At 40.8% G+C, this 23,312-nt stretch overlaps 1 protein-coding gene across 4 annotated transcripts in view; it reads right to left on the reverse strand.

The window, feature by feature from the left end:
- Positions 1-381: 381 nt before the first annotated feature.
- Positions 382-23,312, reverse strand: part of LOC124036153 (nuclear receptor subfamily 5 group A member 2-like) — a 28,468-nt gene continuing 5,537 nt past the window's right edge. For all 4 annotated transcript variants that reach the window (XM_046350348.1, XM_046350349.1, XM_046350347.1 and 1 more), the window contains 4 exons: positions 21,461-22,119; positions 17,250-17,369; positions 16,133-16,280; positions 382-2,985 (listed from right to left, as the gene is read on the reverse strand). In XM_046350348.1, the coding sequence (XP_046206304.1) occupies positions 2,732-2,985; positions 16,133-16,280; positions 17,250-17,369; positions 21,461-22,119 (1,181 nt within the window). In that variant the 3' untranslated portion in view covers positions 382-2,731. The remainder of the gene's footprint in view (positions 2,986-16,132; positions 16,281-17,249; positions 17,370-21,460; positions 22,120-23,312) is intronic.

The raw sequence follows: 23,312 nt of genomic DNA on the forward strand, positions 1-23,312 counted from the left end.
CAACAGTATTAGCATGCTAGTTCATCTGTTTCGTGACAATACATTTTAAGATTTGTATGAAAACGATAGGTTTTCCAAAGCCCTTATACTTTGTTCCTCAAAAGTATTGTTTAATTACTGTTAATGGCCTCCAATCTTTGTGCCCTTTGTAGTCATTGGCTGAAATGTACATTTACACATGTATTTGTGAAGTAGCCCTGGCTTATCAGCCAAAAATCACAGACTTTCACGTTACTAGGAATGACATTATCATGACTCATAAATTGCTGCCACTATCCTGGATAGCCTCCCGAGTATTTTAAAAGAATGTATTGGGTATATATGACCCCAATGTCATTGATAAATTGCAGGATGGTTCAATAGAAATGGACAACACATAAGTAGAGCTTTACTTAATTGCATTTATTGGTGTGATGCTATTACAATAAAATATATTTCAAGAAAGAAAAAAAACATTTGGATTGTTTGTGTTTGAAAAGCATTCAAATTGCTGAGAGAGGAAACAAAGTGGACCAGCACAGACAGTTTGAGAATGAGGACTATAAACAGATCTCATCACCAAAAACGACTAAGACTGGGACCTCACGGAATAAGGTAAAAACACAATAGAAGCAAAAGCAACATCAAGAGAACCAATTACAAACGGAGACATCTGTTTGTTGAAACATCTGAGCTTGGTACAGCTCACTGTGTTAATCTTCTCATGTTTCCCAATTGAAATGTACTACAGCGGAGAGGTACAGATGACTCTCACATCAGTTACTAAACCATGGTCCATATATTCACAGACAGACAAGCCAGGGTTATCTTAAGGCAAGTGTTATGAATAGAAGTGAATAGAGCCAACCCTGCCATGTCTGTGTGACCAATTCAAACATATTGCTTCAATATGTGCTGAAATGACAGATATGTGCTGAAATGACAGATATGTGCTGAAATGACAGATATGTGCTGAAATGACAGATATGTGCTGAAATGACAGATATGTGCTGAAATGACAGATATGTGCTGAAATGACAGATATGTGCTGAAATGACAGATATGTGCTGAAATGACAGATATGTGCTGAAATGACAGATATGTGCGTGTTACATGTTGTTCTTGTTGCTGTTGTTCCTCACACCTTTGCAATTCTGATACTTGTTGTTTTCCACTTCATATGCCATTTCTCAAGTACGATTGGTCTGTATTCTCTTTACACTTCAATACAATTGGATTTCCCTATATCTCCTTCACGTTTACCTTGGAAAGCAAACATTGCATACATCGCCAATTGCATGTTTTCATTCATTATGTGACTACAAAAAGACTGGAGAACATCCACAGTGCACGACCCCATATCCTTGACCTGGCTCTGTTGCCAGGGTGGATAGGTCTTTGGTAAGAGGATTTACACCGTAAAGCTTCATGTTTAACATGTCTACTTAATAAGAGATTGTTTCCTTTGTTGTTCATTTTTCTGTCCTCACATGTGGGCTTCTCTTTCTGGGGCCCTCCTCCAGTCATCTGTTAATAAGAAATGGCTGCAAACAAAGATGGCTTCCTTTCATTCTGTCCCACACATCACTGCCACATTTTCCATCTCCACTGTTTCTCTCTCTCTCTTTCTATCACTATAAGCAAATATCTCATTGGAGTAACAGACTGTCATTAACCCACCCGGGGGGTTCTAAGATATATGGAATTGTTTTAAGAAGGTCATACCAAGGATAATTTCGCTATTTGATTTTTGAAGTTTAAGACCCCTTGAAGTATCCACAAAAAAATATGTACAAATTATTTGATGAAAAATTATTTTTGGCCTTTACTGCTATTTTTGGCCTTAAAAGCATTGAATAACAGATTTACTACATGGAACAACAGATAGTGTACTTCCATACATTTTTTCAACTGGTACCGGGGGACCTTCAGACATGTCATGTGAGGCCTGTGGGTGTCCTAGAGCAGACCGACATGTTTGTGTTTGTGATAGTCTCATCTTTCCATGGAGGTGATTTTGTGAGAAGACTGATTTTCGGGGATGTCTCATGGTCTGACAAACAGCGCTCTAGCTCTGTCACCTTTCACCGCAGTTGCGGAACTGCGACGGAGGATGTGGTGGATTGAGACGCATCCAATGCAACATCAAAAATATATCTCTAGCTTAAACTGACAGGTATTTATGTCGATTTTTGTATTATGCTAATTAGATTTCCACAGTGGCAAAGACATCGACTCTAAGGTTAAACTGAATATGAGTGTGCTTATGTGATTCTTGTAAACACGTGTAGTTAATATATTAGAATATCAATATCTAATAGAAAAAAATATATATTGAACATAACTTATTTTTCACACAACAATTTCTTTGTGGTAAAGTTGGTGACAATTTACAAAGGAACAAGTGCTCAAATAAATGTAGTGTTTACACTATATTTGAAAGGCTAGGACAAGTCTGAATGACGTGTGTTATAGTGCCTCTTTCATCTGAAGAATCTGAAATTTCTCCACTAGCTCTGATATAACACCTCACTCTGCTGAATTCAAGAAAAGGGCAAAGTTACATTTGCGTACAGTATCATAACAAAGCTTCTTTTGTAAATGTTATCTATGTACATTTAAAGAACTGTCAAAAACACAAGTCCATATTCACACATCATTCTCTCTGGGCTGTAATCGTAAACCCTGTCTGGCTTCCACAGCGTCAGTCCCACAGACAGTCTGTTGGTATATAGTGATGGTAGCGTGGTGCTCATACACAGGCCCTCTTGGCATGCAGCATCTCGATGAGCAGGTTGTTGCAGGGCACCTCCCCACTCAGGTGTTTATAGCACAGGTAGTCCTCTGCCTGGGTGCTGAGGGCTCTCAGCTCTGGCAGACGCATCACCACCTGGCTGAACTTGTCCAGGTACAGGGGGTAGGTGCACAGAGTGTATTCCAGCAGAGCCCCATTCACCTGCTCCTGAACACTCTCCACAAACGCTTGATTCTCCAGCAGCTTTACATCTGGACAGGGACACAGGAAAGAGCTTTAGGGGGGATTTAATTACTCTCTAGATCAGGTATTCTCAAACTGGGGTACGTGCAATACCATCGGGGGTACGGCAAAAATATGTGATTCGTATTTAAAATATCTAGATTTTTTCTTCACGTTTTCAAACAGTACATTTAGATTTTCCGATGAGGCTATACATTTGGGTGAGGTTATTTTCTCGCCTGAGTAGCCTCGTTTCACTGCCAAAAATAAAATGAAACCATCTTGTGTTCAGCGAAATGTCAAATACTAGTAGCCTAGTCAAATAATTAACATCCAATCACATTAATCGTTACTCACTCACGGGAAACCTTCACTCTTGTGCAGACATTTAGAAACTAAACATGACCATTTGAAAAAAAAGCCATGTGAGTTTTTTGAGCGAGAATAAAGACGCCTTTCAAGTAGTAAGAAATGTGTAAAAGCAACAAATACCATTAATAAGAAGGGGCTATAAGTGTCTTATATGGTGAGCTACCGAATGGCTAGGACAGGCAAGTCCCATACTATTGTGGAGGACTTCATTCTTCCTGCTGCCATGGATATGGCTGGGACATTGCTGGGGGAAAAGACTCCCAAAAAACTATACAGACAATATCTTCATCAGGCAGGAGATGTTTTGAAACAATGACTGCTTCGCATACAAGCCAGTGAATTGTATGTTACAGGTGGATGAGCTCCTGGTATATGTCCGTTACATTTATGGGTGTCAATTAAGGAAGACATCCTCTTCTGCAAACCACTGGAAACCAAGACAACAGGAGAGGATATTTTTAAAGTACTGGACAGCTTTGTGACATCAAATGGACTTTGGTGGTCAATATGTGTTGGTGTCTGTGCTGATGGCGCAAAAGCCATGACAGGGAGACATAGTGGAGTGAAAACGTGCGTGCAAGCAGTTGCTCCCGACGCCACTTGGGTACACTGCAGCATCCACCGAGAGGCTCTTGCTGCCAAGGGAATGACTGACAGCTTGAAAAACGTTTTGGACACTACAGTGAAAATGGTTAACTTTGTTAAAGCAAGGCCCCTGAACCCTCATGTATTTTCGGTATTATGCAATGGTATGGGCAGCGACCATGTAACGCTTTTAGAACATACAGAAGTACGCTGGATATCAAGGGGCAAAGTATTGACACGTTGTTTTTAATTGAGAGACGAGCTTAAAGTTTTCTTTACTGACCATCGTTTTCACTTGTCTGACCACTTGCATGACGATGAGTTTCTCACACGACTGACCTTTCTGGTTGATGTTTTTTCTCGCCTGAATGATCTGAATCTCGGATTACAGGGACTCTCCGCAACTATATACAATGTGCAGAACAAAATTGAGGCTATGATTAAGAAGTCAGAGCTCTTTTCTGTCTGCATTAACAAGGACAACACACAGGTCTTTCCATCATTGTATGATTTTTTTGTGTGCAAATGAACTCAAGCTTATGGACAATGTCAAATGTTATATAGCGAAGCACCTGAGCGAGTTGGGTGCACAATTACGCAGGTACTTTCCCAAAATGGACTACACAAATAACTGGATTCATTATCCCATTCATGCCCTGTCTCCAGGCCACTTACTGATATCTGAACAAGAGAGCCTCATCGAAATTGCAACAAGTGGTTCTGTGAAAATGTTATTTAATCGGTAGCCACTGCCAGATTTCTGAAAATTTGAAGGGGTACCGGACTATAAAAGGTTTGCGAACCACTGCTCTAGATGATCACATAAGTGGGAGAATATTGATACATATATTTTAAACTGCTCCTCAAATCCCAGTGTTACGTCTTAGCATCAGCATCTTGTTGGACCTCCATTCAGCATCAGCTGAGTCTTGCCAGGAGAGGTATTCATATAGTAATTCAATATTTTGAATAATCTTTTCAAAACGCTTAAGGGCAACTAAATTTCCCTGATAAACCCGACTCATTGATTGAAAGACGAGGGAGAGGGAGCGAGAGAATGAAACATTCAACGGAGATGGTAATATTTTCTGCCTGTGACAAGTGCTCTCATTATTCTAAATCCTTTTGTTCCCAGCTCGCTGGCTCTAAATAGCAGTCGCTTAAGGGAATCTGGGCAACTGCTGTCTATACACACACAGCATATGAAGAAGGCACTGCATGAATGTCAGTCAGACTATCCAATGATAGGCCCATCCATTATTGTTCCATTGAGTGCTATTAAGGAATAATGGGTAGAGTTGTCTTCTTTGTTAATGTTGCCTTTTGATAAGGCCCTGCATTTAATTAATTGAATTTACCTGAGAATAAAGGCTTGGTTCAGACAACAGTTGGATCCTTCTGGAAAAATATATCAATGGCTGTGACATTTCCATTTAAAATGTCACTACTGCCTTTCAAAATAAATGGGACAGCGTGGGTTGAATAGATCCGAACCATCTTGTCAACTAAAACCTATTTCCAACAAAGCTTTTGAAAAAGTTATTTGCCCAAACCACAGCAACATTACAAAAAAAGTGTGTAGAAGTACTTCAAACCCAATCAAATTCAGAACTTGAAAGGCCATGATCATTTTCAAGGATGAGAAAAAAAGTCCTGTTATGTGGTCTATCACAAATCTATTCCATTCTTGGACTAGCTGTAATGAGCTATACATGAGCTGTATGTTGTGCAGTCAGTGCTTACACTGTGATAATCTCATTTAAAAAGCTGTTATGAAAAGACAAATAGAAAATAAAATTATATAAAACTGTCATTATGTTCTGTTATTTAATGTTTTTTCGAAACTATTCTGTTGTTTTTTTTATGTGCAAAACAAATCTAATGCTAAAACTGCCTTAAAACCTCAGGAAAGGCGTCAGGGTATGCCAGGGCAGGCAGATTTCCGTAGTCCGTTCTTTTTTAATGGGTGTTATAGTAAAGACCATCGGCGGCCTGTAGGTTTTTAAGTTTACAATTTATCCTACCATTTCTACCGGTCTGCATGCCAGTTATGATGATTTTTCGTGGAACAGTTTCATTTCAATAATAATGTTCTCATTTCTCAAAATCATTGTCACGTGATTAATCATAAACATCTGAATTCAAATGACAAAAATGTAAATAATGCGAGAGCACCAGCCTCTGCTATATTGACACATTGAAACACTGTTGATCCAATGGCGGGGGGGGGGGGGGGGGCTGCATGTAACTCAGAGATAGACTATAGGTCAATGCAGCAGTAGGCCTATAACTTCCATCATCAAATACATAGGCCTAAGCCGACAAATAAACAGTACAAAATAACCTGTTTAAAGTTCACGTTCTTTCAATCGCATTACTCTATCTACTCTGCTTGTCTGTCTCCCTTTCTATCTGTCTTGACTTTAGCTATGCTGGTGAAGTGCGATGTATCAAATCATTCAACTGGGTCAAGCCCAAAGCTGTCACTAGCAAACTTGCAACATTGTATCAACTAGCCTATTTTGGGCCCTCAGACTTTCTTGCACCAGTGAGCTCGGGACAGACAGCTGTTTTTTATGAAATTTCCACTGGATACGGGATCATCAGACCACAATATTTTGCTCTTTCACATCGAGGGTTGGTGATTATCGAGGCCAGGAGAGTGTTGGAAAGATTTTTCAAATACTGTGAGGAACTATTATCATTCTCAATGGATGTTTAAAAAACAGACTTCGTTGACGTACTGTGTGAGGTGAAGAAAAAATGAAGAAGAAGCTCACTTTATTCTTGGTGGAAGTGATGAGTTAAAGGACAGGTTCACCCATTTTGGATGTAATATTGTTTTTGTGCATCTAGTGATGTTCCATCGATTCCTTGGGTAATTTCATGTTTTCATGTGTATCTGAGTTATTGGCGTTCAAGCAGGCAGAAATCCGGCTCGTATGACGTAGCACTCTAAAAATGAGGGGTTCAAGAAGGGTTATTCTAAGATCCTCAAAGTTCTTCAAAGAACCTTAGGGTTCTTGACACTGAAAATTGTTCCAAGAACCCCATAGGAGGTGGGGTTCACAGAGGAGCTTCATTAGTTGCCCAACTGAAACATTTAGTTTTGAATTTGAAAGGACAACGGGTGCAGGCACTTACCTGAAAAATGTAACGATCTCTTCAATTTAACCTTATCACACGAGTTACAAATATATCTAACTGTCACCCCTGCCTGAGTTTTTTCATGCAGGTGATGTCAGAATGCTGTCACTGTTCCAAAATGTGATTGTTACACATCAGGACAGTTACCCATGCTGCCCTCAAACCAAGGCACGCTGCCTGCTAATTATATATAGGCTATGTTTCAACTTGTCAATTTCAAATTATTTTCAAACAAGTTTATTTTTCTAACAATAGTTTGAATTGAGGTGTGACCCGCCTCCTCGTTAATTTGCATAAAAAATAACTAATTTCACTGTTGCGCACCATTTATGTTTGAGGCTTTACTGAGCGGACAAACTTCTCTCTTCAACAAGAGCCCAATCACTTCCCTAGTGTTTCCCAAGATCAAGTACATTGCGCATCTCTAGTCAGAACAGGCCTTGCACAAACGTTTTCCCCCAGCACATTTTCTGTCTGGCGCCCGCATTGCCTTCGTAGTTGTTTTCCTTACAATGGGGCTATGGACATGTGTGCGATCCTATCATAGTAAGTTGCTTATTTTCTGTATATCATGTTGTTGTTTCTGCTGTAGCACACCATATGTATGTATGGATCATAATGTATTTACTGTTTTATTCACATGTTTTCAAGTACTGGTGACAAATCATGCATTACGATTCTTGCATCGATTGTAATGGACACACATGATGTGTGTAAAATACTTCTTTGAATGTTGTACTGATGATGATGAGCTACTGCTAAGCTATTTGCCAGCTATGTGTGGTGCCATGTTTGTTGACATCATACAATGCATTCCATTCTGGTTGTCATGTAAGCGTCTGTCAGACCAAAGATGTTATAACAAGGGATCGACCACTCAACTGACTTATGGTGCTTTCAAGACAACTGTGAATAATAGGTAAAATCATAACATCAATGACCTTCAGGTCAGAATGTCGGAGCTCTAGAAAGAGTTCCCAGGTTGGAATTCCGAGTTGGATGACCGGTCAAAGGGATTTTTCCCAGTCAGCGCTAATTTTTTCCTGAGTTCCTAGTTGTCTTGAACGCACTAAAGTCGGAAGTATGAGATTTCCCAGTTCCCAGTTGTTTTGAACTGCATCAGATTGTAAATTTGGTACCTCAGGGTTGTCAGCTCAGACCCTCCTTTCCAAGGGTTTTAATTTTATTTAGCGTATAAACTTGTCTTGTGGTTGTCCCCCCTTTATTGATAAATCCCCCATCAAAGTAATATTTCCTGCATCATATCCCCCCATGATACCTTATCCTATTTCTACACCCCACGGACCTGAAAAAACCCCACAAATTACAAATTAAACGAACCCCCCCACAAATCCCCCTAAAATGTTTTTATCCCTGTTTAGCGTTCTCGCTACGGTTAGGTCAGGCAGTAGGCTTGTATTTGGTGCGATGATCTGTGAGGTGAAAACACTTGATTTGTTTTTTGATTTGTCAAAAACAGTAAACGACTTGTCAAGTAATGTGCTCCGGTTCTTGTATACTGTACACTGTAACAAGTACATTGACGATTTGTAATATGCTGAAAAGTGGCTCAACTAAATTCATTTTTTTTCAGGCAATGAGTGCAGCCATCTGTGACTTTGCATCTTATAGTGAATGGCATTCTGGGATTAGGGAGTTTTCGCCAAGTCAAATATAAACAAACATGTCTGCCATCATAAAGAATTTAGTTGCTGTTAGCTTATCTGACACGCATTTATTTTCTAAACACCATTACATTAGTCTCTTGTGCTCACCAGAGATGTGGTAGATTGTAAACAAGTCTAGCTGTTAGGTTGCTCACTTATGTCTTGTTTCCTTGTCAGCGCAACCTGTTATTTAGACTGGTTTATGGAATGAGTTTGGCTGTGGATGTGTTCCGTGTGATGCTTGGCGATATGAATGTTGGGCTGGCTGTATTGGGTACAGATGCCTGAACTGCTCACTTTTGTGTCTGTGTCTGCAGGTATACAGAGGAGGAGCCATATTTCAATTGGTATTGGTATGTTATGCAGATCACTTTTACCATCCTCCTTCCTTACCTCTTCAATGAAAATCCATTGTCCTCTACATTATGGACAAGGTATGTGTTTTAAAACCATTATCAAAACTGTTTTTTTTTTCCATTCACATTAACCACAAAAACCAAGGTATGAATTCTGTCCTGTACACGTTTTGTTAATCATCTGTATAATTAACGTTTTTTGGATTCACAGACTTCACCCTCCCTACACCTGTGATGAATATAACAGGAAACATGTTCCATCACCATTCACTGCAAAATCAGTCTGGCAATAGATACAGAGAACATCAACACATTAACATCAACACTCCAGAGGATATGCCCATTGAACTGGGGGCTCTGCTCGGAGTTTACGTCATATTTTGATATTTTATTCTGCTTTGCCACTAAAGTCATAATAAACACTGAGAACTAAAATATTGTGTAATTGTTATGCATTTTATTATTGTTAATAATAATATGGGGGGGGGGTAGCTCAAAAGGATCTTTGAAGAATTTAGAGGGGTTCCCTCACAGTTTCAATTTGAAGAACCCCTAAAGGATACTCAAGGAACCTTTTCTATTTATAGTGTAGCACTCTAAAGAACCCATTTTAATGGACTCTAAAGAACAGTCAATTACTGTAACTGTTACATTCATTAACATAAATGAATGTACCCAAATTACAGGGTTTAACGGTACATTTACTAGGCCTACCGGTGACATATGTAATAACATATGTAATATAGTAAATGCAACAATTCACACAATGAAACAATTATGCGCAAGAATTGGCGGGGGACAGCTAAGCACATTCCGGAGAGCTGAGTGCATGTATTTTGGAGAGAGATGTGGCATATCTTCGCCACACACCCCTCCCCTTCTTCTTGTATCAACATTTTAAATTATACTCAAGACACATTATCTTCACACATATTTTACATGCCCCTCTGTCTTGCTATCTGTAGCACATGTATCTGACGCTGTCTGACCAGAAATAATGTGGCTTGCAATACTATTTTTGTCCATAGACTATACACCTGGCAAAACAGGGGGTGGCTGTTTTGCTCGCACGGACACTTTATCTGAGATTGATGCGCCTTTTTGTCGGTGCGCGTCTCAGTGAAATAAATGATATACACTGCCATTCAAAAGTTTGGGATCACTTAGAAATGTATTTGTTTTCCATGAAAACATACATGGAATTATGTTTAGGAAAAGGAATAGGAAATATAGTCAAGATATTGACAAGGTTTTTAAATAATTATTTTTAATTGAAATAATAATTGTGTCCTTCAAACTTTGCATTCGTCAAAGAATCTTCCATTTACAGAAATTACAGCCTTGCACACCTTTCGCATTCTAGTTGTCAATTTGTTGAGATAATCTGAAGATATTTCACCCCATGCTTCCTGAAGCACCTCCCACAAATTGGATTGGCTTGCTGGGCACTTCTCACGTACAAAACGGTCAAGCTGCTCCCACAACGGCTCAATGGGTTGATGGCCACTCCATTATAGACAGTATACCAGCTGACTGCTTCTTCCCTAAATAGGTATTGCATAGTGTGTAGCTGTGCTTTGGGTCATTGTCCTGTTGTAGGAGGAAACAGGCTCCAATTAAGCTCCATCCACAGGGTATGGCATGATGTTGCAAAATGGAGTGATAGCCTTCCTCTTCAATATCCCTTTTACCCTGTTTAAATCTCCCACTTTACCACCACCAAAGCACCCCCAGACAATCACATTGCCTCCACCATGCTTGACAGATGGCATCAACCACTCCTCCAGCATCTTTGTTTTTTTCTGCGTCTCACGAATGTTCTTCTTTGTGATCTGAACACCTCAAACTTAGATTCGTCTGTCCATAACACTTTTTTCCAATCTTCCTCTGTCTGGTGTCTGTGTTCTTTGCCCATCTTAATCTTTTATTTTTATTGGCCAGTCTGAGATATGGCTTTTTCTTTGCAACTCTTTTGCGGGTACTATTTAATAAAGCTGCCAGTTGAGGACTTGTGAGGTGTCTGTTTCTAATACTAGACACTCTAATGTACTTTTCCCCTTGCTCAATTGTGTACTGGGGCCTCCCATTCCTCTTTCTATTCTGGTTAAGGCCAGTTTGCGCTGTTCTGTGAAGGGAGTAGTACACAGCATTGTACGAGATCTTCAGTTATTTGGCAATTTTCGCATGGAATAGCCTTCATTTCTCAGAATAAGAATAGACTGACGAGTTTCAGGAGAAATGTATTTGTTTCTTGCCATTTTTTGAGCCTCTAATCGAACCCACAAATACTGATGCTCCAGAAGGCCAGTGTTATTGCTTCTTTAATCAGGACAACATTGTTCAGCTGTGCTGACATAATTATAAAAGGGTTTTCTAATGATCAATTAGCCTTTTAAAATGATAAACTTTGGTTAGCTAACAGAACATGCCATTGGAACACAGAAGTGGTGGTTGCTGTTTAATGGGCTTCTGTTCACCTATGTAGATATTCCATAAAAACTCTGCAGTTTCCAGCAACAATAGCATTTACAACATTAACAATGTCTACACTGTATTTCTGATCACTTTGATGTTATTTTAATGAACAAAAAATGTTTTTCTTTAAATAAGCAAGGACATTTCTAAGTGAGCCCAAACTTTTGAACGGTAGTGTATATTTCAGTATTGTATTTGGACGGGCAAGAAGGTGCAGTACGGCGGGCCAGGCCCCTTAAGGCCCGCCCATAATCCCCTTCTCCCGGCTGCGGTGCTCCGAAGCACCTCTCACGCACATTGCTCTCTCAGATGTAGCCAATGCCGTCAAGTAATCGGGTCCTTTCTCACAGGCATTTTAGCAAAGAAGTAGGCTACAAGTGGATGAAGACAGACACATTCGGGATGTAACTGCGCGGGTCCCTCTTATTGAATTCCGAGGCGCATATTGAAGATGTTAGAACTGTTCACATTTAGCCTACTGTTAGTCAGCCAACAAGACTAGTAGGCCTGACGAACAGCAAAAGCACTAGCCTATGTCAATCTACTATCCCCCATAGTACAAAAGTTGACCTATTCTGTTGACCAACGTGTCCTTCTGTGCAATAAATAAATATTCCAAACATACTCTGGGCCAGTTGTGGGATGCGATAGATCCTAAATTAATACAACCACTAGCATAAAAAAAATTAAAAGCAACGAGGCTGATCGTTTAGCTTAAACTGTTCATAACCTATTAGGCAATTTTTGCACATCAGCGCAGCAATTAGCACATGGCAGAAGGCAATAAGCACAAATGTTCAAAAATGAAATCAATTAGCGGGAAAACGTTTTGAAGGACCTTATTAGAGCAACATGCTACCGGGGGAAACAAGAGTTCAAAATTCACGGTAATGATTAGAGTACAAGCTCATGTAATCGTAGCAACTATGTGGCATGATTGTATACCTTTGCTGAAAAAGATGAAAGGTTAGCTAGACACCTAGAGACTTCCACAGTGTTTTTGGGGTACATCAAACAGAATACAGAATGATTTGATTGAAGCAGTCAGTGATGTGATTCGAAAGGACGTCCTTCTAATACAGGCCCATTTGATGTGGTAGAAGTAGATGAGACCAAAGATGTTACAAAGCCCAGATCTCTGTGATGTTGCATTATGTGACTTTGGGGATTTGATGATGTAAGCATGACAAACAAGCTACGGCCTTTGCTGATGATGTATTGGGAGTGTTGGGGAAGTACAACTGCAGCATCCTTGGCCCTCATGTCAATTGAGACTGAGAGACTTTTCAAACTCCAAAGGATTAAATAAGACTTATACAACGCTGTTACCAAGAGTTTCACCCTGTTGTACTTCATTTACAAGTAAAGGTAGACTTCAATGCAATATTTTTTTGTGTGAGTTAGGCTACTGTTGAATGAACATCAGAATAGTGCTGCTGTCCATTCAGCACCACGGAGTTAACCTGTAGACTATCACATGATAGGACAGCCCCCGGGGCGCTGTCCTATCAGATATCTTTGTAAAAAATGTGACTTTGTAGCTTACTTCCTCATTTTCACCATTGTCTATACTTTAGTGGCTTTAATATGTATTTCATGCCCTAAAGTAGACGAGCTGTTTATGGTTTGGATTTACGGACAACATCCCTTTAATGCATTTGATTTATCAAGCAACATTTGTGTTTCGATGAGACACTTTTTTGACGTTCTGAATGGCATTTTTCAGTCATTTCGATTCTTGACATGATAATTTAGTTAGAACCTTATTAATTACACTTAATTACACTTTTTAATTACAGTTTATTAGCTACACCCATCTAGTACTGGGTCAGATCCTCCCCTTCTGCATACAGAACAGCCGGAATTCTTTGTGGCATTCGCCACATCATCACTCCACCGCCCCCAGCCTGTACCGTTGACACCAGTCCGGATTTCACCATGGACTCATGCTGCTTACGCCAAATCCTGTAACAGGAACCGGGATTTGTCGGACCAGGCAATGTTTTTCCACTCCCCAGTTGTCCTGTGTGGGTAATCGTGTGCCCACTGGAGCCACTTCTCCTTGTTTTTAGCTGATAGTAGTGGAAACCGGTGTGATTGTCTGCTGCAATAGCCCATCCTTGACAATGACCGTCAGGTTGGGCATTCCAAGATGCCGTTCTGCACACCACTGTTGTACTGCGCCGTTATTTGCCTGTTTGTGGCACACCTATTAGCTTGCACGGTTCTTGCCATTCTCCTTCGACTGCTCTCGTCAACAAGCTGTTTTCGCCCACAGGACAGCCGCTGACTGGATGTTGTTGTTTTTTGCCGCACCATCTTCGAGAAACCCTGCACTTTGTCATTTGTGAAAAAGCCAGGCCGATACTGGAACTGCTGTGCCTGGTACGGTCGATTATACCACACTCAAAGTCAATTAGGTCACTTGTGTTGCCCAATTTAACGTTCAGTCGGACAGTAAATGAATGTCTCAATACCTGTCTGCCTGTTCTATATAGCAAGCCGCCGCCACATGACTCACTGTCTGTAGGAGCTAACTATTTTTGGGAACGAGGTTGTGCCTAATAAACTGGCCCTGAGTGAATATATGTAGGTGTAAAAAATATTTGTAAATCCATTGTGAAAGGCTATGGAGTTTGCGGATGAAATGTGTCCATATATTGGTCTTTCAGTGCCACCTATTCGTTGTAACTGTGGATGCTACATCGGTCTATGGCAGAGCTCAGTGTCATTTTGTCAGATCATATCAAACATGTCGCCATCGTAGGCTATCACTTCTGTATTTTGTCTACATTGGTATTTACATTTGGTGAGAATTGTTTGTCAATCTCAGTTAATAGCCTATGTCACTCTGGTTGTCGGAGCTATCTGTTGCACGGTGAACTTGGGCTTCAAGGTTTATTTGTGAGTAAATCTGGCTTTGATAATAGCCCGTGCTTACCAAGCCACCAACCTCACTGCACTGCACTGGTATGCATGCATGACTGTAAATCGCATTAGATAAAAGCATCTTCTAAATGGTATATTAATAATATATATTTTATAAGAATAATAATCGTAATCTAATATGGTAGAGTACACCGTGAATATACAGTAGCAGTCAGAAGTTTGGATACACCAAAAAATGTCAAGGGTTTTCATTCTTTTTTACTATTTTCTACATTGTAGAATAATAGTTAAGACATCAAAACAAATCAAAATATATTTCATATTACAGATTCTTCAAGTAGCCATCCTTTGCTTTGAGGACAGCTTTGCACAATCTTGGCATTCTCTCAACCAGCTTCACCTGGAATACTTTTCCAACAGTTTTGAAGGAGTTCCCACACATGCTGAGTACTTCTTGGCTGCTTTTCCTTCACTCTGTGGTCCAACTCATCCCAAACCATCTCAAATAGCCCTTACACAGCCAGGTATGTTGGGTCATTGTCCTGTTGAAAAACAAATGATCGTCCCACTAAGCTCAAACCAGATGGGATGTTGTATTGCTGCAGAATGCTGTAGTAGCCATGCTGGTTAAGTGTGCCTTGAATTCTAAATAAATCACTGACAATGTCACCAGCAAAGCACCCCCACACAATCACACCTCCTCCTCCATGTTTCACAGTGGGAACCACACATGCGGAGATCATCTGTTCACCTACTATGCGTCTCACAAAGACACAGCGGTTGGAACCAAAAATCTTACATTTGGAGTCATCAGACCAAAGGACAGATTTCCACCGGTCTATTGTCTATTGCTCGTGTTTCTTGACCCAAGCAAGTTTCTTCTTGTTATTGGTGTCCTTTAGTAGTGGTTTCTTTGCAGCAATTAGATCATGAAGGCCTGACTCATGCAGTCTCCTCTGAACAGTTCCTGTTTGGATGTGTCTGTTACTTGAATTCTGTGAAGCATTTATTTGGGCTGCAATTTCTGAGGCTGGTAACTCTAATGAACTTATCTTCTGCAGCAGAGGTGACTCTGGGTCTTCCTTTCCTGTGACGGCCCTCATGAAAGCCAGTTTATTCAAAGAGCTTGATGGTTTTTGCGACTGCACTTGAAGAAACTTTCAAAACTCTTGATATTTTGATTGACTGACCATAATGGCTTAAAGTAATGATGGACTGTCATTTCTCTTTGCTTATTTGAGCTGTTCTTGACATAATATGGACTTGGTATTTTACCAAATAGTGCTATGTTCTGTATACCAGGAAATAAATTCCACAAATGAGCTTTTAACAAGAAACACTTGTTAATTGAAATGCATTCCAGGTGACTACCTCATGAAGCTAGTTGAGAGAATGCCAAGAGTGTGTAAAGCTGTCATCAAGGCAAAGGGTGGCTACTTTTAAGAATCTCAAATATAAAATACATTTTTATTTGTTTAACACTTTTTAGGTTACTACATGATTCCATATGTGTTATTTCATACTGTTGATGTCTGCACTATTATTCTACAATGTAGAAACTAGTCAAAATAAATAAACCTTGGAATGATTAGGGGTGTCCAAACTTTTGACTGGAACTGTGTGTATATATATATATATGTATATATGTATATATATATATGTGTGTATCCATGTGGTCTACTCACTGGGATTGAAGAGAAGGAGGAACTTAAGGCAGGCAACCTCTCTCCTGTCCACCTGCAGTGTCAGCAGCCTTCCAGCCAGCACCTGTCCTCTCTGGACCAGTCCTGAAAGAGTCACCCCTGCCTGGGACCCCATGGATGACAGATCCATCTGCAACACAACACCGGAGGACAACATGATGTTTTGCTGTATACAGGCTTTAAATTGTGCCGGAAACACACCACATACAGTACAAATTTACTGAATTACAGTACAGCTTCAGTACAGATACATAGATGCCATACAGTGAGTCAGCTGTATTTCAAAATTACAAATATTTAGCCTTTATTTAACTAAGCAAGTCAGTTAAGAACAAATTCTTATTTTCAATGACGGCCTACTCCGGCCAAACCCTAACCCAGATGACGCTGGGCCAATTGTGCGCAGCCCTATGGGACTCCAAATCATGGCCGTAGCTGTAGTTTCTCACCACTTTCTAAATTAATTAGATGTATGTGTTATGTAACATATTGGACGTCAAATCCTCCAATTCCCATAGTAGCTTATAGAAATAATAAACCCTTTCCATTGCTGTCTTATGAGAAATAATTAATGCCATTTTAACAAGAGAAATATAAAAACAAATATTTCCCCTCTCTTCCCCAAACCCAGGCGTCAGTTACAAGCTGCAGATACAAGCTGAAGCCTGTCAGCTGATGGTTGTTTTTTCCTGTTCTGTTCCGCATCTCCAAAACATGACCAAATGTGGAAAAACAAGAGCAGGCATCTGTGTGGGTCATCATTTGGTCAGGGATGGGCACTCCTTACACTCACAGGGTCTCCACATACAGTAGTAGGCTATCTATCTACTTGTGGATATAGTCCCACTTTATATTGTGTCACTGAAATAATGTGTGGTAATTACATTGGAACAGTGTAATGACAGTAATTACGGTAAAAATACAAGTTATTGCAAAATACATCTAGCTACACAAATATGTATTGCTCTCCATAGAGGTTGTATATTTGTCATGACGACATGATGAATGTGCATGTGTGTATGACTGTGTATGTATTTCTGGTATTCATGAATACATGAGCATTGTATTAGTTTTATATTGGAACTGTGAGGCTGCTTACCTCCTGGCCAGTAACCAGCAACAGGCTGCTCTCCTTCCCATGTTGCACTTGTCTGAAGACATGGTCCAGAACCAGCAGCTCAGACCAGCAGTTGTGAAGAAGCTTCATCTGATCCCCCACCTCAAAGAAGAGACAGAAAACAGCAGGTCACCTCAAAGCTTAAACTCATTCCACACAGACGGCAAAACTTGGTGGTAGTGGAGAACCAATCTAATGTCAAACCCAATGTCAAATAAAACAGCCTACACTGATATTACAAACTCAAGCGGGCATCAATCTAACATCAACCCCCTTAAAAGCTAGCATCCACATGGGATTGTGTGGTTCCACCTGAAACACACATAGCTACATGGACAGATAAATGGGGTGACTATAAAACCCAGGGAGGAAGATGAGGGTCCTTGTGCCATATTTCCAGCGTCTGGGTCTGGTGTCAGTGTCTCGCAACTCATCACGCTGCATTTACGAGACACAGAGATGACCTCTCCAACCTCCTCACCTCTCCGTGTCCTCCGTCACCCCCCTAGCTAGCCCATTAAAGCTGACGGTAGCGTGTGGTGTGTGAGGGGCTGGCCAGGGGAGGTGATTGGACACTCCTCATTGCTAGTACATATGACTCTGGGAGCCGAAGGACGCCTCAGTCAGTAATTCTGCAGCTCTGCAGCTGGTGACACACAGAGTGTTGCTGTAGCCCCCTAATAGCGTTGTCCCGCACCCGGACACACTTTCATCTGGCACGGGGATGACAGAATTACTACCACTTGAATGAAACTATATATCTGTCCAGAGGAGAAGTCCAATCTTGCTCCCGGTTGGAGCTACAGGACCAACACAAAACATCTTGATTCATCAGGGGGGTCATGGGGAGGAAGCTGAAGGGCACAGCAACCTACTGTACTTTCTCTCAAGGAGGAAACAGATACAACATTTCACACACACACACTCACATACACACAGATACACACAGGCTCTCACATTTTCCATAAGCATAATCCCATAGCTAGATGAGATTACATAAGATTTTATAAAATCAGATATGATGACCATTTAATCTGATATTATTTCAAAACAAAAGCCCCATTACTATCATTGATGTTATGTCTCAGACCATTGTGAGTCCGGGGGCAGAATTCTCCTCCCCAGTTAGGTCTTACACCATAGTACTGATGATACTGCAGTAACTCCTGACCACTGATCACTACATCAGAACATGGGTCCTCAGAGGCATATAGGCCTACCAGCCTTAAAATAACCGAGTTGAAAGACTAAAGTGAGGGGTCACGGGCCAATGTGTGTATCCCTTTGACACAGCCTATACAAAGACACAGTGCCTTCAGAAAGTATTCATACCCCTTGACTCATTTCACATATTGTAGTGCTACAGCCTGAATTCAAAATGGATTCAATTGATTTTGTTCTCACCCATCTACACACAATACCCCATAATGACAAAGTGAAAACATGTTTTTAGACATTTTTGCTAATTTGTAGAAGCACCTTTGGCGGTGATTATAGCTTTGAGTTGTCTTGGGTATTTTTGAGTCTAATGGGGTATCATTTACGTAAGTATTCAAACCCCTTTGCTATGACACTCTAATTAAATTGACCTCAGGTGCATCCAATTTCCTTTGATCATCCTTGAGATGTCACTACAACTTGACTGGAGTTCACCTGTGGCCATTTCAATTGTTTGGACATTATTTAAAAAGAAACACACCTGTATATATAAGGTCCCACAGTTGACAGTGTGTCAGAGCAGAAACTATACTATAGAATTGTGATGCGGCATATATCTGATGAAGGGTATAAAACCATTTCTAGAGTGTCAAAAGTTTCCAAGAGCACAGTCATCTCCATCATTGGGAAATTGAAAAAATATGGAACTACCCAGACTGCCTAGAGCTGGCCGTCCGACCAAACTGAGCAACCGGGCAAGATGGACCGTGGTCAGGGAGGTGACCAAGATCCCAATGACCACTCTGAAAGAACTACATAGTTCCTTGAAGCCACTCCCGAGAAAAAGTCACATGACAGCACGCCTGGAGTTTAATTAAAAAAGGCACGTGAAAGACTCAGAGCTTGAGGCAATAGATTCTGTGGTTTGATGAGATAAAAAATAGATCTTTGGCCTGAATGTAAAGCGCTATGTCTGGAGAAAACCAGGCACAGTTCATCACCCATTTAACATCATCCCTTCCGTGAAACATGGTGATGGTAGCATCATGCTGTGGAGATGCTTTTCAGCGGCAGGGACTGGGAAACTGGTAAGGATCGAGGGAATAATGAATGGAGCCAAATACAGGCCAATCCTTGATGAGAACCTGCTTCAGAGTGAAAACGACCTTAGACTGGGGAGAAGATTTACGTTCCAACAGGACAATGACCCCAAGCATACAGCCAAAGTAACGCTGGACTGGCTTCAGAACAAGAATGTGAAAGCCCTTGAGTGGCCAAACCCAAGCCCAGGCTTGAATTCCAATGAAAATCTGTGGAAAGACTTGAAGATTGCTGTTCACTGACGCTCCCCATATAACTTAACAGAGCTTGAGAACGGAAGAATGGGAGAAATGGGAGAAAATCCAAAGCTGATACAGACATACCTATGACTCAAAGCTATAATCGCCGGCAAAGGTGTTTTTTTTAAAGTATTGGCTCAGGGGTGTGAATACTTATGTAAAATAGACATTTCTGTATTACAATTTCAATACATTTGCAAAAATGTCTTAAAAAATGTTTTTGTCATTATGGGGTTTTGTGTGTAAATGGGTGAGGATTTAAAAAAATATTTAATCCATTTTGATTTCAGGCTGTAACACAACAATGTGTGAAATATGTTAAGGGATATGAATGCCTTCTGAAAGCACTGTACCATGTTCCTTTCTCATTCAGGGAGTGTGGCCCATCAGATAATCCACACAATGGACTCACTGTCACGAAGACAAGACTGAGAGAGAAATAACAATAACGTGGCAAAAAGTTGCTTCTAAATGTACGCTTCAATTCAGATCTGGTGCTACAAGAACAAACTATCCATTAGTAAGTTCCCGTCGCAAACCATTCTCTGGCTGAGGACATCATGAACAATTAGCACAGTGACCATTGAGCAATAGCACTGGTCAGCATTCATTATGGATGGGCAAAAAGTACAAAATACAATTACAAAATACCATTAAGATCAATGTATCAAATGCATTTAATTAAAATACATGTATTTTCTAGTTTGAAGTACAGAATTTAATTTGCAAGTACCTGGCCCAAAACAACAACAATATTCTCAGTAACTGATACCGAAACGTTTTACTTGCTATAACTGATAGCAAGATATGTTGTTGTTTATCTACCTTAGTTGAAAGCACTGTAAGTCACTCTGGATAAGAGTGTCTACCAAATGATCAAAATGTAAGTGTATACATGAAAATACACATCCCAAAATTAACTGCAAAGCACACTGGGTATTATTAATGGCCTTGTGTCAGGCGGAGCTCATTAGAATAATTCTCAGCATGCTTTGCAATTGTCATTTTTTAATTTATATTTACTTAATTTAGCAGATGCTCTTATCATAACGTAGTGCCATCAGACTTCTGATACCAATGCAGGTGAACCGCTCTAAAAAAAAATGTAAATAGAAAAGTATTTTGTAACATATCCAGGTCAGCCACCACAGTGTCCGACAGCAGTATTGATGTCTTTCTCCTTTGGGGCCGGGAGTAACATTTGACTGGGGCCATAACTTGTGCTGTACCGTATGGCACAACTCAAATGCACCATTCAGTTGACAAAGGGAATTAAAGTACAAGGCCTATCTGGCTTGGACAGTGATGCATCTCAAATCATTACCCAGAGGGAAACAGAATGGGTTATGGCGTCACCTCTTTAACTGCTGCTGTTTGAGTGCCTCCACCAGGAACAAGGAGATACAGAAACAATGACAGCTATCTGTCATAATAAATAGATCATTTTACACAGGCCTTCATTCTTTACTGCCAATATCTGTGTACGGGTGCAACGTTTTAGAATGAACATCAGGTAACCAAAAGATAAAGCTCCACCTCTATCATTTTTTCTTGAATATTCTTGATATTGCTTATCTATTAAGTACGATCATTACAATGATAAGATATGATAATGCGATCATGATTATAAGAATAATTTCTCAATGTGCATCTCTCGCCTATTGTTTCCCTGTGAACTGGAGCCTGGGAGCTTACCTTGAGGTCCTTGAAGAAGATGCAGCTCCTGGCCCACTCCACTATGGAGAACAGAGTCTGGTCAGCCATGCGACACATGAGGCTGAAGGTGCTGAGCTTTTCCTGCCGGCCCCGGCCACTCTGCTCCTGCTGCAAGAAGGCCATGATCTTACTCTGCACCTGCATTTCATCTGGGTCGCAGCGCAGCAGCTCCAGCACGAGCGGGGGCTGGCTGGGAAGCTGCGGGGAGCCACCGGAGGGGTATCCGTCCGGTAAGGGGTACCCCACCAGAGACTCTGGGGAGCTTGTGTAGGGGTCAGGGTACTCAGACTTGATGGCCCTGCTGGGGAATGCTGTGTACTGGTACTGGGTGGGCAGGGGCCCATGGGGTTGCATGGCCACCCCCAGGGAGGGGGGTCCGTAGAGGCTGGCCTCATAGTCTGTGGGGTTGATGGAGGCTGGGATGGAGGGCATAAGGCCTTTGGGGAGGGATGGGAGGCTGTGCAGGGTGCCGGTGAAGCCATAGTTAGTCTGTACAGGCGAGAGCTGTGGAGGAGCAGAATCCAGCTTGAAGCCCGTGGAACGGATCAAAGCCTTCTTCTGCTGCTTCATGGCTCTGTCCCGCTTGTACATGGGGCCAAACTTATTCCTGCCCCCACGCATGCGGTCTGCACGCACCGCTGTCAAAGAAGAGACATCACGTTGAGAAACAGAACCGCTATCGACAACAGTGGATCTGTTATATGCCATTTGTTACTAGGCTCCTTTAGCCAGAAAGATATCAAGGAAAAATGTCACTCATGTAAAATAACTCCTTATGTAAGTCCTTATAAAGAGAAACTCAGTCAAACGTCTATCATTGAAAATACAGCCATAACAAGTGCACAGGAAAATATCCTAATTTAGTCAGGAATGTTTGGCAGTTTCCTGAACACATTTTTTGAAAAAGCAATGTAAAACAACCGCCAGGGTATCATACTCCGGTAACACTTTATTTGGATAGACTACAGTATCAGTAGCATTTCAGCTAACTATCTACTAACCCTTTTTCAAACCCTAAACGTAACCCTTACCCTTATTCGAAACCTTACCCTAACCTTAACACTAACTGTAGCAAGCAGTTGCTCATCAACAGATAGTTTGTTGAAAGTGTGACCCATTCTCCTTTATTCTACTACACAATTTACTATACACAACATAAGCTAATGCCTTTGACGTTACGTAACACTAAGCTTGTTGATGTAAATAAAATGCTTAAAACCATCAGCGAGAAGCCCAGAGTTTTATCAGCAAGTCAAGAATGTGTCATTTCTCCACGGAAACAGGTGCTTTCTCGCATCACATGCCTGGGAATCACTGGTGATATCGGCGCTCTGGCCACCGTCATGTTTTGTATGCTCTATCCCCTCACAAAACCACACGGACCCTCTAGTCTGTATGTTGTCTGTCCCTAATGCAAAGCTACCACAACAACTTTTGCACAAACATTTGACAATCCAGATGCAACTGATTGCTAAGACAGGCTATAAAATCCATTCTATACTCTAAAATGTAGGTGTTCAACAAGGGTTCTTCTAATATCCTCAAAGTTCTTTGAAGAAACTTTGGATTCTTGACACTGGAGGTGGGGTTCATGGAGGAACCTCCTTAGTTGGTGGGGTTTCTTGCATGAACCTAACTGCCAAACTGAAACATTTGAATGTGAAAGGACAGCAGGTGCAGGCACTTAACTGAAAAATGTAAAGATCTCCTTAACTTAAGGTTTGTCCCTTATATGTCCCTTATATGATCTATATTGATATTATTTCATGATGATACCATCTATCTTTCATATTTGTGAAAATCTTTGTAAAACAGAAAATGGACACAATTC

This window comes from Oncorhynchus gorbuscha, linkage group LG05, assembly GCF_021184085.1.
Source record: "Oncorhynchus gorbuscha isolate QuinsamMale2020 ecotype Even-year linkage group LG05, OgorEven_v1.0, whole genome shotgun sequence".
Taxonomy (NCBI): Eukaryota; Metazoa; Chordata; class Actinopteri; order Salmoniformes; family Salmonidae; genus Oncorhynchus; species Oncorhynchus gorbuscha.